The following is a 13632-nucleotide window of genomic DNA, read 5'->3' as shown; positions in this document are numbered from 1 at the left end:
TTCACCCTTCTCACGGGCGACCACAGGCTCAAGGGAGACCCCTGTGCACGGTGGGCGGGGCGGGGGGTGCTGGCCTGGGGAAGGGGCCGTGCGGTCAGCCCGCAGCTCTCCTCCTGCCCTTCTGGTGACGGCTGCTTTGTCTCTGGGCTACAGGGGCGCCTCCGACTCCTCTCTGAGTTCCAGGAATCTCTCAGGGGTGTCTTTTTTTGTTACTTGTTGTTCTCAGGAGGCGGAGTAAAGTCGGGAACAACCTGTGCTGCCATCTGGATGACGTCCTTACTTCTTCTTCATTGACGTATAGTTAATGTATAACATTATGTAAGTTACAGGTGTACAATATAGTGATTCACGATTTGAAAGGTTACACTCCATATATAGCTATTATAAAATACTGGTTATACTCCCCACACTGTACCAGGTTCCCTTGTAGCTTCTTTTATACAGAGTAGTTTGTACCTCTTAACATTCTACGTCTGTTGCCCCTCCCTGCTTCTCTCTCTACTGGTAAATGCAAGCTGGTTCTCTTTGTGACTGTTTTTTTTTTTTTTTTGGTTGTTGTTTTTATATTGACTAGTTTGCTTTATTTTTTAGATTCCACATATAAGTGATATCACATAGTATTTTCCCTTCTCTGTATGACTTATTTTACTAAGCATAGTACCCTCTCCAAGTCCTTTCAGGTTGTTGCCGATGGCAAAAGTTCCTTCTTTTCATGACTGAGTACTATTCCAGTGTGCACGTTTGTGTGTGTGTGTGTGTGTGTGTGTGTGTATCACATCTTTATCTGTTCATCTGTGGATGTTCACTCAGGCTGTATCTATATCTTGACTACTGTGAACAGTGCTGTTATGCACATTGGGCAGCATGCATCTTTTTGAGTGAGTGATTTTTCAGAACACAGAATTTTAGGTTGGTGAGGTTTGTCTCTCAACACTTTAAATGTCTCACTATACTCTCTGCTTACATAGTCTTGAGTCAGAAGTTCTTGGGTTTGTCCTTCAAAGGTAAGGTGCTTTTCTCATCCAGCTTCTTTCAAGACTTCTTTCCTTATCTTTGATTTTCTGCAGGATGTAAATGAAATGCCTGGCTGTACTTTTTCTTTTCTCACAGCTGTAGTTTTTATCCTGCTTGGTTTTCTTGGTCTCCCGGATTGACGGCTTGGTGTCTGACCTTAACCTGGGGAGATTCTCAGTCATTGCTGCTCCAAGTATCTCCTGGTCCCTCTTCCCCAGGCCTTGTGGGCGTTGTCGCTCTTTTTCTCTCTTTTCTTTTTCTGGCCGTCATTATGTGGGTGTTCTTAATCTTTTGAAATTGTCCCAGAGTTCTTGGATATTTTGTTCCTTCTCCTTTTCCAAGTGTCTTTTTCTCTTTGCTTTTCTGTTTTTGAAGTTTTTATTGACATATTTTTAAGTTCACAGAGATTCTTTTCTCAGATGTGACCAGTCTACTAACGAGCTCATCAAAAGCATTCTTTACTTCTGTTACAGTGTTTTTGATCCCCGGCATTTCTTTTTGATTCTTCTTAGATTTCCATTTCTTTGCTCACATTGTCCATCTGTTCTGCATGCTGTCTACTGTATTCATTAGAGCCCATGGCATAGTAATCATTGTTGTTTTCAGTTCCTGGTCTGACGATTCCAAATTTCAAGCCATGTCTGAATCTGGTTTTGATGATGGCTCTGTCTTTCCAAAGCATGCATCTTTTAGTATGGCTTGTAATTTTCTCTTGAAAGTCAGAATCAGTGTACTGAGTAAAAGCAACCGCTACAAACAGAGCTCTCTGGGGAAGGGAAGCACTCCATAGCTCTCAGATCTGATCTCAGCCCGTGCCTCTGAACTGTGAGCTTCACTGTGCTTCTCAGCACCCACCCCAGCATCCCTCGGCAAACCCGGAGGGTCAGGGTTGCTTCTGCTCCTTTAGTTCTGGTTTCTCAGTCTGTATTCAAGTTACAGGGTGCTGAGCCTAGCACGTCCGGCCGTCACTCAGATCCCTACTGCATTCTCCAATCTAACTTTCTGGGGGGCCTTGAACTTGAGGTTATAAAGTGGATGACTCACTTCATTTGGCTCAGTATTTTGTGTACATACTTCTCTTACCAGAACATTAAAAATAGGAGTGGGGTATGAATTAGGTCCTCCACCTTGAACATCTAGTCATTACCATGAACATCATCCTAACTTAATTTCTTAGCTCCACAACCACCCAAAATAGATAGAGGTTATCAATGCAGTGAAAAATCAAGGTTCAGACAGGTCAGCCTCTCATGGGCAGGTAACGGGGGGCCTCCCTGATTAAAAAGATTTGAAAGTCACCATCTACAGGGATGCCTGTTGAGCACAGAAGGCAGCGAGCAGCCAAGCCTTTGCTTGTCTCCAAGAGGGAGTCACCGCCAGCTCTGAAATGATTACAGGGAGCCTTTAGCTGCCAGGCAGTGTGCGAGGCAGTGAGAAGATCAAAATGATTAAGGCCCTTTGAAGGACTCATAGTCCAGCAGGGGGAAAAACACAAATGATAATGTGTAGTATGTTTTTATAAAAAGGAGTATTATAATACACACTTCGATAGAGTTGAGCACAAATCAGTGTAGGACCAGCGAGAAGGGAAGAGTTCATATCAAACACGTTGAATAATAAGCAAAAGGAATCTGTATGGAGTCTAGTGGGGTGATGAACTGTGGTGATTATCATACAGCTCCGTAAATTTATTAAAAAACCATGAAATTGGACACTTAAATGGATGAATTTTACGGCATATAAGTTATACGGGAGATCAAACCAGTCAATCCTAAAGGAAATCAACCCTGAATATTCATTAGAAGGACTGATGCTGAAGCTGAAGCTCCAATGCTTTGGCCACATGATGTGAAGAGCTGACTCATTGGAAAAGACCCTGATGCTGGGAAAGATTGAGGACAGGAGGAGAAAGGGACGACAGAGGATGAGATGGTTGGATGGCATCACCAACACAATGGACATGAGTTTGAGCACACTCTGGGAGATGGTGAAGGACAGGGAAGCCTGGGGTGCTGTTGTCCATGGGGACGCAGAGTCAAACGTGACTGCGCGACTATGAACAACAGTTACGCCTCAGTAAATCCAGGTCCTAGAAATGAATATAGTGGTTGATGCAGGCACAGAACATTAAGTTGAATATAAACCCAATACTGTGATCAAGTGACTGCTGGAAAATAAAGTGAAGAATAATATTATAAAAAATGTGCTGACTTGTCATGGGGCTTCCAATTTACATCATGTGGCATGGGCAGGTTGAATTTAAAATGGACCTGTCTTTGTCACTGACCAAAAAAAAAAAAGAAGTTCAATTTTAAAGTTCTGATGAAAACAGGAAATACGTTTTATTTCCTAAAATTACCTATTCTGACACAGATATCTTACCTGTAAAGAAGAGAATATGCTTTTATTAAAAATGTCAAGCTCCATCATTAGCCCTTTAACACTAACAAGAATGCTGCCAGATGGGAGGAGGAGGTAGGTTTTCTGAAATAAAGGACCTGACTACATGTACAATTACTATAGCATGCTTTCCAAACTGAAAAAAATAAACTGCAGATATTAATACAGTTAAAAAAAAAAACATTGTTGGAAGTATTCTGGGGTCAAGACTGATGTTAGATGTTTTCAAAAGATGTACTATGAAAATTTTAACGGGCAACTAAAAATAACTTCCTCATTACTGATCAGGCTAAATTTTTCACCTAGGAAACTGTAGGTTTTGTGTGTATATTACCATGTACACATACAAAATGCTCAGTGGAATCCAAACAACTATGGTCTAAAATGTCCCAGGTACTATGTTAGCCATTGTGTGCATATTCATGTAGAAATTATATTTATTGTATTTTCTTCTAAGCAAAGGCTTAGCAATTGATATAGATGATATAAAATTCTAAATTGTCAGCATATTAGGAAAAAACTTTCTTTATAGCCCAGCCTCTATAATTTTTTGTATATCAGGGATTTAAAGTTGCTTTGGAAGGAGTGGGCTACTGACATTACAGCCACATTCCATTTGCTCTCCAATCTGTTTGCTCAGCATATTCTACAGTTAAAGATAATATTTGTAAATTATATCACTTTCATCATTGTTTTTCTGGATATTAAAGCTGTTATAGCAATAAAATCCTTAAAAATTCTAAGTATCCATCTCAATCTCATCATTGAGATGCCACTTACACAGACAGCTGACATTTTTTTTTTTTTTTAACTTGCCCTTACTTTTAAAGATAGAAGTTGGGTGACAAATGTGTCCAGTTTCCTATCTACCTGAGTTCAACATATTTGAGATGGCTGAGAAAAATAGCTACTTATAGATTAAATGCTAAGCATGAGCTATGATTCAGATTCTTCAGAAAATTTTACTTCAAAAAGTTAAGTGAGAAAACTTCCCCTAATTCTACACCCTGAAATCTTCCTTTAAATACCAAAATCCAGGATTCACATTCAGTATCATTTTTAGCCAACAAATTTTTAAGCAAAATCAACTCTTCAGCTCAAAATCTAATTCAATAATCACTTTTTTATAACTAAGACATCACTATTTTTTTGTTCCTTATCTTACATTCAAAGCATTTTCACTGAACTTCTAAACAGAACAATTAAACCAATAACATCCTTTATACTTTTATCTAATGTTCACATAGATTATCTTCTAAATTTGTGAGTTCCACCTAATATTAACATTAGAATTATTATTAAGATTCCAGCATGATTAGTATTCTTCAGTTAGGCATGTAAGTAAGTAAGTAAATGTTAGTTGCTCAATCGTGCCTGACTCATGTAACGGTGACCAAACTGAGTGATGATGGTAGAGCCCAAGAAAAGAAAATCTGTCACTGCTTAATCTTTTTCCTCTTCTGATTGCCATGGAATGATGGGACTGGATGCCATGCTCTTAGATTTTGAATGTTGAATTTCAAGCCAGTTTTTTCACTCTCCTCTTTCACCTTCAGCAAGAGGCTCTTTAGTTCCTCTCCACTTTCTTCCATTAAAGTGGTATCATCTGCATACCTGAGGTTGCTGGTATTTCTCACAGCAATCTAGATTCCAGCTTGTGATTCATCTAGCCCAGCATTTCTCATGATGTACTCTGCACATAAGTTAAATAAGCAGGGTGACAATATACAGCCTTGATGTACTCCTTTCCCAATTTTTAACCAGTTGGTTGTTCCATGTCTGGTTTTAACTGTTGCTTCGTGATCTGCAGACAGGCTTCTCAGGAGACAGTTAGGGGAGTCTGGTACTCCTATCTTTTTTTTTTTTAATCTTTTTAAAAATTTTCCACAGTTTGTTGTGATTCACACAGTCAAGGGCTTTATTGTAGTTAATGAAGCATATGTTTTTCTAGAACTCCCTTGTTTTCTCCATAATCTAGCAAATATTGGCAATTTGGTCTCTGGTTCCTCAGCCTCTTTGAAACACCACTTGTACATGTGAAAGTTCTCAGTTCACCTACTGCTGAAGCCTAGCTTGAAGGATTTTGAGTATAATCTTACTAGCATGTGTAATGAGCACAACTGTACAGTAGTTTGAACATTCTTTGGCACTTGCCTTCTTTTGGGACTAGAATGAAAACTGATCTTTACTAGTCCTGTGGCCACTGCTACATTTTCCAAATTTGCTGGCATACTGAATGCAGCACTTTAACAGCATCATCTTTCAGGATTTGAAATAGCTCAGCTGGAATTCTATCACCTCCACTAGCCTTGTTTGCAGTGATGCTTCCTAAGGCCCATTTGCCTTCACACTCCAGGATGTCAGGCTCTAGGTGAGTGACCACACTATTGTTATCTAGGTTATTAAGACCTTTCTTGTATAGTTCTTCTGTGTATTCTTGCCACCTCTTCTTAATCTTTTCTGCTTTGGTTAGGTCCTTACTATTTCTGCTTTATCATGCCCATCCTCGCATGAAATATTCCCTGGATATCTCCAGTTTTCCTGAAGCAATCTCTAATCTGTCCCATTCTTTTGTTAACCTCTATTTCTTTGCATTGCTCTTTTAAGAAGCCCCTCTTATCTCTCCTTGGTATTCTCTGGAACTCTGCATTCAGTCGGGTATATGTTTGCCTTTCTCCCTTGCCTTTTGCTTCACGTCTTTCCTCAGTTATTTGGAAAGTCCCCTCAGACAACCACTCTGCCTTCTTGCACTTCTTTTCCTTTGGGATGGTTTTGGTGACTGCCTCCTGTACAATGTTACAAACCTCTATTCACAGTTCTTCAGGCACTCTGTCAGCTCTAATTCCTTGAATCTATTCATCACTTCCACTATATAATCATAAGGGATTTGATTTAGGTCATACCCAAATGGCCTAGTGGTTTTCCCTACGTTATTCAATTTGAGCCTGAATTTTGCACTAAGGAGCTCATGATCTGAGCCACAGTCAGCCCCAGGTCTTATTTTTGCTGACTCTATAGAGCTTCTCCATCTTTGGCTGCAAAGAATATAATCAATCTGATTTTAGTATTGACCATCTGGTGATGTCCATATGTCGAGCCATCTCCTGTGTTGTTGGAAAAGGGTGCTTTCTATGACCAATGTGTTCACTTGACAAAATTGTTAGCCTTTGTCCAGCTTCATTTTATACTCAAGGTCAAACTTGCCTATTATTCCAGGTATCTCTTGAGTTCCTACATTTTCATTCCAATCCCCTATGATGAAAAGGACATCTTCTGCTGGTGTTAGTTCTAGAAGGTCTTCATATAACCATTCAGCTTCAGCTTCAATGGCATCAGTGGGTGGGGCACAGACTTGGATCACTGTGAGGTTGAATGGTGTGCCTTAGAAATGAATCGAGATCATGCTGCAGTTTTGAGATCACCCCCAAGTACTGCACTTTGGACACTTCTGTTCACTCTGAGGGCTACTCCATTTCCTCTAAGGGATTTTTGCCCCTAGGAGTAGACATAATGGTCATCTGAATCAAACTTTCCCATTCCCATCCATTTTAGTTCACTGATTCCTAAAGATGTCGATGTTCAATCTTGCCATTTCCTGCTTGACCACATACAATTTAGCTTGATTCATGAACCTAACATTCCAGGTTCCTTTGCAATATTGCTCTTTACAGCACTGAATTTTACCTTCACCACCAGATACATCCACAACTGATTCCCTCTTTGGCTCAGCCACTTCATTCTTATTGGTATGTGGGTGCCAAGTCGCTTCAGTTATATCCATCTCTTTGTGATGCTATGAACTATAGCCCCCCAGACTCCTCTACGCATGGGGATTCTCCAGGCAAGAATACTAGAGTGGGCTGCCATTTCCTTCTCCAGTGGCCCGTGTTTCATCAGAACTCTAAAGGATGACCAGTCCAACTTGGTGGCTCTGCACAGCATGGCTCAGGGCTTCACGGAGTTACACAAGCCCCTCTGCCACGACAAGGCTGGGATGCCTCAAGAGAACACCAGTCAAACTAAAGTCCATTTAAAAAATGATAAAGAGCCCAAACGATGGCCTGCTGCTACTGCTGCTGCTAAGTCACTTCAGTCGTGTCCGACTCTGTGCGACCCCGTAGACGGCAGCCCACCAGGCTCCCCCGTCCTTTTTTCCAGGCAAGAACACTGGAGTGGGTTGCCATTTCCTTCTCCAATGCATGAAAGTGAAAAGTGAAAGTGAAGTCGCTCAGTCGTGTCCGACTCTTAGCGACCCCATGGACTGCAGCCCACCAGGCTCCTCCGTCCATGGGATTTTCCAGGCAAGAGTATTGGAGTGGGGTGCCATTGCCTTCTCCAAACAATGGCCTATTGGTATTTAAAACCGCACTTCTGAAAACTGAAGGCTTCTATAACACAGGATCCGACAGACAAAAAGGTCCATGTGCCAGAACATCATGTGTCAGCCAGGACAATCCGATATAGGAGGGTAGACAGAAAACAATTTAATTTATAAGAAAAAACAAAGGCATTGAACTATTCTGGTAAATTGAGTTATAGAGTAACATAAAATAGCATAGATTATCCATGATACAAGGTTGTAAAAAAGCTTATTCAGAGTTAAAGAACAGCTATACATAATGAAAGCAAGGTCAATGTTGCTGCAACCCAGACACGGGGGTTGGGGGGGAAGCAGGGGAGTGGAGGGCCAAAAAGTATATTATTTACATTTAATTCTGCTGTGTGTTTTAAGAACAAAGCTGGCTATGTGAATTTTTAATGCTTCTTACAATTAAATATTGTATTTAATCCTAAATACAATAAGAGCAGCATGCATGAAGGTCCAAAGTAGAAGAAGACCATTAATTTTCTTTCTGAATGACACTGCACTTATTTTATTTTCCCTTTTCTATTAATTGCTATAGTCTCTGAAGGTCCACTGGTAGCTAAATTTTAAGCAATTCTAACTCAAGTTATAAGTGCCTCTTATCCACTTCAACTCACCTTACCATCCCATCCCAATCAGAAAGAGTAACCACCCCTTATTAAAAAAATAAGTAAATAAATAAAAATAAATACATGTTTGTCTATTAGACTGTAAGATTTCTTAAGGCCAAGGAAAATATCTTAATGCCTTTTCTTTTCTGTAAATTTCCAGCAAACTGCCTAGTACAACGGAGCTTTAAGAATAAAGAACAACCTAACAAAGGAAGTGGGGAAGAAATGGTGATTGCCCTGCAGGAGGGAGCCAAGACCTTCCGCAGGCACCTGGCTGACTGCAGCCCTCACTGCTGCTTTTACCTGTTTGTCCAGGTACAGTCCGCCCCCTCCAGCTGCTCCCACATTACGTTCTTATTAGGAAGAGAACCTCTGTCTTTTTCAAATGCGTATCTAGGTTTTACCACAGGGCCAGGCACAGAAAGAGCTGCTTCAAAGGTTGTTTGTGGAATAGATGAATGACCAATAATTCTAGAAGCATTTCATGAGACTATAAATTTAACATAAATCTCTCTTAATATACATTCAGACGTGATCCCTGACGAGCAAAGACTTGCTAAGAGTATGTGGCTAAAGACACAGAAAGAAACACATTTAAGTCAGTTCTAATGAGGTGGATGAACCTAGAGCCTATTAAATACAGTGAAGTAAGTCAGAAAGAGAAAACGAATGTTGTGTTTATGTGGAATCTAGAAAGATGGTACTGATGAGCCTGTCTACAGGGCGGCAGTGGAGATGCAGACAGAGAGAAGAGACTTGTGGACACAGTGGGGAAGGACAGGGTGGGACGAGTTGAGGGAGCAGCACTGAAGCATATGCATTATTCTACGTAAAACAGATGGCCAGTGGGAACTCGCTGCAGGACGCAGGGAGCTCAGACTGGTGCTCTGTGACAATCCAGAGGGGTGGGATGGGGGGGAGGTGGGAGGGAGGTCCAGGAGGGAGGAGACACATGTGTGTGCTGCGCTGTGCTGAGTCGCTCAGTCGTGGACTGCAGCCCGCCAGGCTCCTCTGTCCACGGGATTCTCCAGGCAAGGGTACTGGAGTGGGTAGCCATGCCCTCCTCCAGGGGATCTTCCCAACACAGGGATCAGACTCAGGTCTCCCACCTTGCAGGTGGATTCTTTATCATCTGAGCCACCAGGGAAGCCCATGAATCCTGGAGAGGGTAGCCTATCCCTTCTCCAGGGGATCTTTCCAATGCAGGAATTGAACCGGGGTCTTCTTCATTGCAGGCAAATTCTTTACCAGCTGAGCTACCAGGGAAGCCCAGACGTATGTATACCTATGGCTGATTCATGTTGATGTATGGCAGAAAACAATACAGTATTATAAAACAATTATCTTTCAATTAAAAAATAAATGATAATAATAAAAAAAAGAGTGTGTGGCTACAGAGAAGTGAGGCAGCATGGTACTGTCAAGGGGAGCCAGGATTGCTAGAAAAACAAATTCTAGCTTGTCTCTACACTAGCTCTGTGACTCTGCATTTGTTAATACATGCTTCTTGGCTTCATTTACCTAATACATGAAATGGGAATACTGGACTGTACTTTTCAAAAAAATTTTTATTCAGTACAGATTACTTGAGAAAAGTAATATTCAGCAGAACCCTATGTATTTTAAAAAGATAAACATGGGGGTACTTTGGTTGTTTGAAGTAGGTGTGATGCTTGTGGACGGTAGAACTGGGTCCCTGTCATACTTCCCTTTCCCCTCACTGACATCACCTAGGGAGGTGCCTAAACATCTCCCTGAATCCTTGGGTTCCATGGAACCCAGTTAGGACAACCAATGAACTCTAAGTTCCCTCCAGCTAGAACATTCCAAAATTCTAAGATTTGATTTTTTCCGAGGCTCTAAAATCAACATCAAATCCCAAGAAGCAACCTAAGTGTCTATCAACCAACGAATGAATAAAGAAGATGTGATGTATAAACACAATGGAATACTACTCAGCCACATACATTGAAATTCCCCATTTGCAGCAACATGGATGGGCCTCGAGGGCAGTATGCTAAGTGACAAGTCAGAGAGAAAGACAAACACTGTGTGATACCACTTAAATGTGGAATCTAAAACATACAGCAGACGACTAACCGCAGCAAGAAGGAAGCAGATTCATAGATGTAGAAAACAAACCGGTGGGGAGAGGGAAGGTGGGAGGGACAATACAAGGGGAGAAGATGCAGAGGTACAAACTACTAGGTACAAAATAAGCTACGTGGATATATTGTGCAACATGGGGGATACAGCCAGAACTTAACAGCTGTGAAGGGAATATACCCTTTAAAAATTGTGAATCGCTATGTTGTGTACTTGTAATTTATATAATATTGGACACATCATGCATACTTTAATAAAAATAAAATAAAAGAGCATCAAGGTTCCTCCTATGCAGGTGAATATCATCCTACAAATTTTGCAGCAGCACCGTTCCTATAACTATTGTCTAAACTTAACCAACTGTGCAAAATCTTTTAGGAAATGCTACTTCTTGCACTGCTGTTGCTATTCTTTCTATGGACTTTTCATGTGGACTTCATTACATACAAATACTATAGTCCTCAAAGCTTATCTATCAATATCCTGGTATAATTAGTGTCATAGGAAACAGGATTAGAAAATCTTGATCCATAACGATAAGAAGGAGATAATTAGAATAAGTGTATGGTACCCACAGCATGTGTATTAGATTTTGGAAAAAATTTTGGAATTTTTTACCTACTTTACTCGTATTTTCTTTCTGAATGCCATTTTTTTTTCAATAAAAAGATAATTAATTGTACATAGGCAGAGCAAACAGTTTAAATAAGAATAGGAGCATGCTGGAACCAAGAAAAAGATGTGGAATACTCAGGGTTTACATGTCTTACACGGAGAAGATAAGACACTGGTGGTGTGACATGAGAACTGGCTGTGCAACTAACCCTTCTCCAGGCTCACTGATGAGGCACAAAGACAGACAGGCAGAAAAGAGCACACCGTCCATTTACTAACAGGCCAACAAGCGCATACTCACACTGCCCATTCGAGCTTCTCATTCTTGATCGAGTTGTACAGAGCCTGGAAAGAGAGAAAACAAGATGGAATTACTCTCTTCATCCTGTTCTACATTTGTAATTCAGCAAATGGCAAAAGCCGAAAGGCTTGACTGAGCCAGCCAGCGGCTCCCAGGGCCCCCGCAGGTCATCCTGTTGGTGCCGCAGAAATGAGGAAGACACAGGTGAGCTATAGACAGGCAGGCAGCACTCAGAGATACACAGAGACGTCCCATGAAGCAGGAAACGCCTTTCGTAACTACGACACACAACACCGGGCTACGTTCTGCCACAGAAAAACACAGGACCAACTAAAATTACATCACGCAGTCTGTTTTTCTTATCTGAAATATGGTCATATAGCTTCACTACTTTGGAAATTGCAACTTCCAAACTGCCTTTGGAATGCTTGGTTACAGATTTTACATTTCTTAAGATGCAATTCATACCTTTTCATTAATGGACTAGATATAACAGTTTTCATAACAATGTAATGGGCAAGGGAAACGGAAGGAGACTGAAGCCCAATTATGGAAAACTATCTCAGAGTAATTTCAGAGTTTCTGTATCGATGACTTAGGCAGCCTGTACTGGTCTGCATTACAGTTAGTGAGTGTTACCCTGATGTGTGTGAGGTGGTAGAGGGGGACACAGAAAGTTCTCTGAGAGCCGTGACAATAACAATGTCACAGACAAGACAGCATGTGAGACCGCCTCACCAGGCTCCCAGCTCCAGTATCTCACATAAACTTTTGTAATCAAGTTCTTCCACTAAGACAACTAACCTGAGAAAAAACTACCTCACACCTCTAGCTTCTTAATTCTGAGTAAGATGTTTATAATGTAAGAAAACACAAGTGCATCTCTAAGACATAAAACCAAAACTGCAAACTACACTGCAGAAGGGATAACTATGTGCAAAATAAAGTGTGATGGAGTTGGAACTTTTTTTTTTAAAAGAGAGATTTGGACTTATTAGACTCATCTCATTTACTTTAAGATGGGAAAAGGGGGATGAGATGCTATCAAATGACTCATCTTCCAAATGAGGAAATGGCAGGGTCAGAATGTTCCCCGGGCAGCACAGCAGAGCAGAGCAGAACTGCCTCGTAGACTATTTTCTGCCTTTTAACACGTCTGGCCCAAGTGGGAGAGGCAGTCTACAGGTGTGTAATCAGAAAGACTGCACACAGGTAGCAAATCCCCTTTCTAGCAAAACTCGCTGCAATTCAGGACAAAGATGCTTGGTTACAGATTTTACATTACTTAAGATGCAATACGTGCATCTTTAGCCACGTCTTGACAGACTCCACGGGATTTCTTCAGTGTGGCTATGGTAGTCAGTCTAACTACTGGCTAGCTAATAAAATGTAGGACACATTTCATTATTATCAGGATATCAAATACAGAAATTATCATGTCATCAAATATAGAAATGGTAAAATAGCAAAAGAAAATAAGAGGTAAATCAAGGCACAGAGACCGTATTCTAAATTGAATGCTCTTTTCGAAGAACTCAAATTTACTAAAGAAATAGGACAACCTATGATATAGTTAATGTCTCTTGAGGCTGCACGTACAGAAGTTCAGGTTCAATGTCTGGCTCCAGCCTCAGGAGGCTCTTGCTCTGAGTGTCCTTAAGTGGATTCTATTACTTGTAAGAGCCGCCTTGAACCCACAGGTAATAGTAGGTTTTTGAGAAGAGACAGATCATTAATGGTTCTTTATATACTAACACACACAATACTAACCAGAGAAACTTAACAATTGTTAGAGATAAAAAACTATCTATTCATAGAGGTAGAAAATGATATCTAGGCAACTAGAAAATGTCAAATAGATTCAATTCTGCCCTAGATCAACTTTTCCAAATGTCTTGCTCTTGAGAATATTTTGCTTGAATTGATAACTCAGTTTCAAACTGGAATATTCTTGTTACTCTGTCAGCTGTACATCACACCAGAAAAATTTATTACAGAGGATCTTATAAAATTCAACAAACCTGTTATACCAGAAGCCAAAGTCCTCTTTGTATGTGAATATGTGTATATACATATATATACATATATGTAACACAACAAATCTAATCCTTATTCTTTTCAATGACAAAATTACAAAGGGATTCTCCTGAATCTTTTTAATGCTTTATGATAATTGATTACTAAAGGAAAATTTGTTTTGAAAATGCATCCAATACTCA

At 40.5% G+C, this 13632-nt stretch overlaps 1 protein-coding gene across 13 annotated transcripts in view; it reads right to left on the bottom strand.

Moving 5' to 3' along the window:
- Positions 1–13632, bottom strand: part of PSD3 (pleckstrin and Sec7 domain containing 3) — a 470822-nt gene that overhangs the window by 111418 nt on the left and 345772 nt on the right. For all 13 annotated transcript variants that reach the window (XM_070459797.1, XM_070459792.1, XM_070459791.1 and 10 more), the window contains one exon: positions 11414–11457. In XM_070459797.1, the coding sequence (XP_070315898.1) occupies positions 11414–11457 (44 nt within the window). Of the gene's footprint in view, positions 1–11413; positions 11458–13632 lie in introns of those variants that run through there.

The sequence above is a fragment of the Odocoileus virginianus genome, chromosome 32 (assembly GCF_023699985.2).
Source record: "Odocoileus virginianus isolate 20LAN1187 ecotype Illinois chromosome 32, Ovbor_1.2, whole genome shotgun sequence".
NCBI classification, from domain to species: Eukaryota; Metazoa; Chordata; class Mammalia; order Artiodactyla; family Cervidae; genus Odocoileus; species Odocoileus virginianus.
Note: the sequence above shows the minus strand (reverse complement) of the source record. Positions and strands in the feature narration are given on the sequence as shown.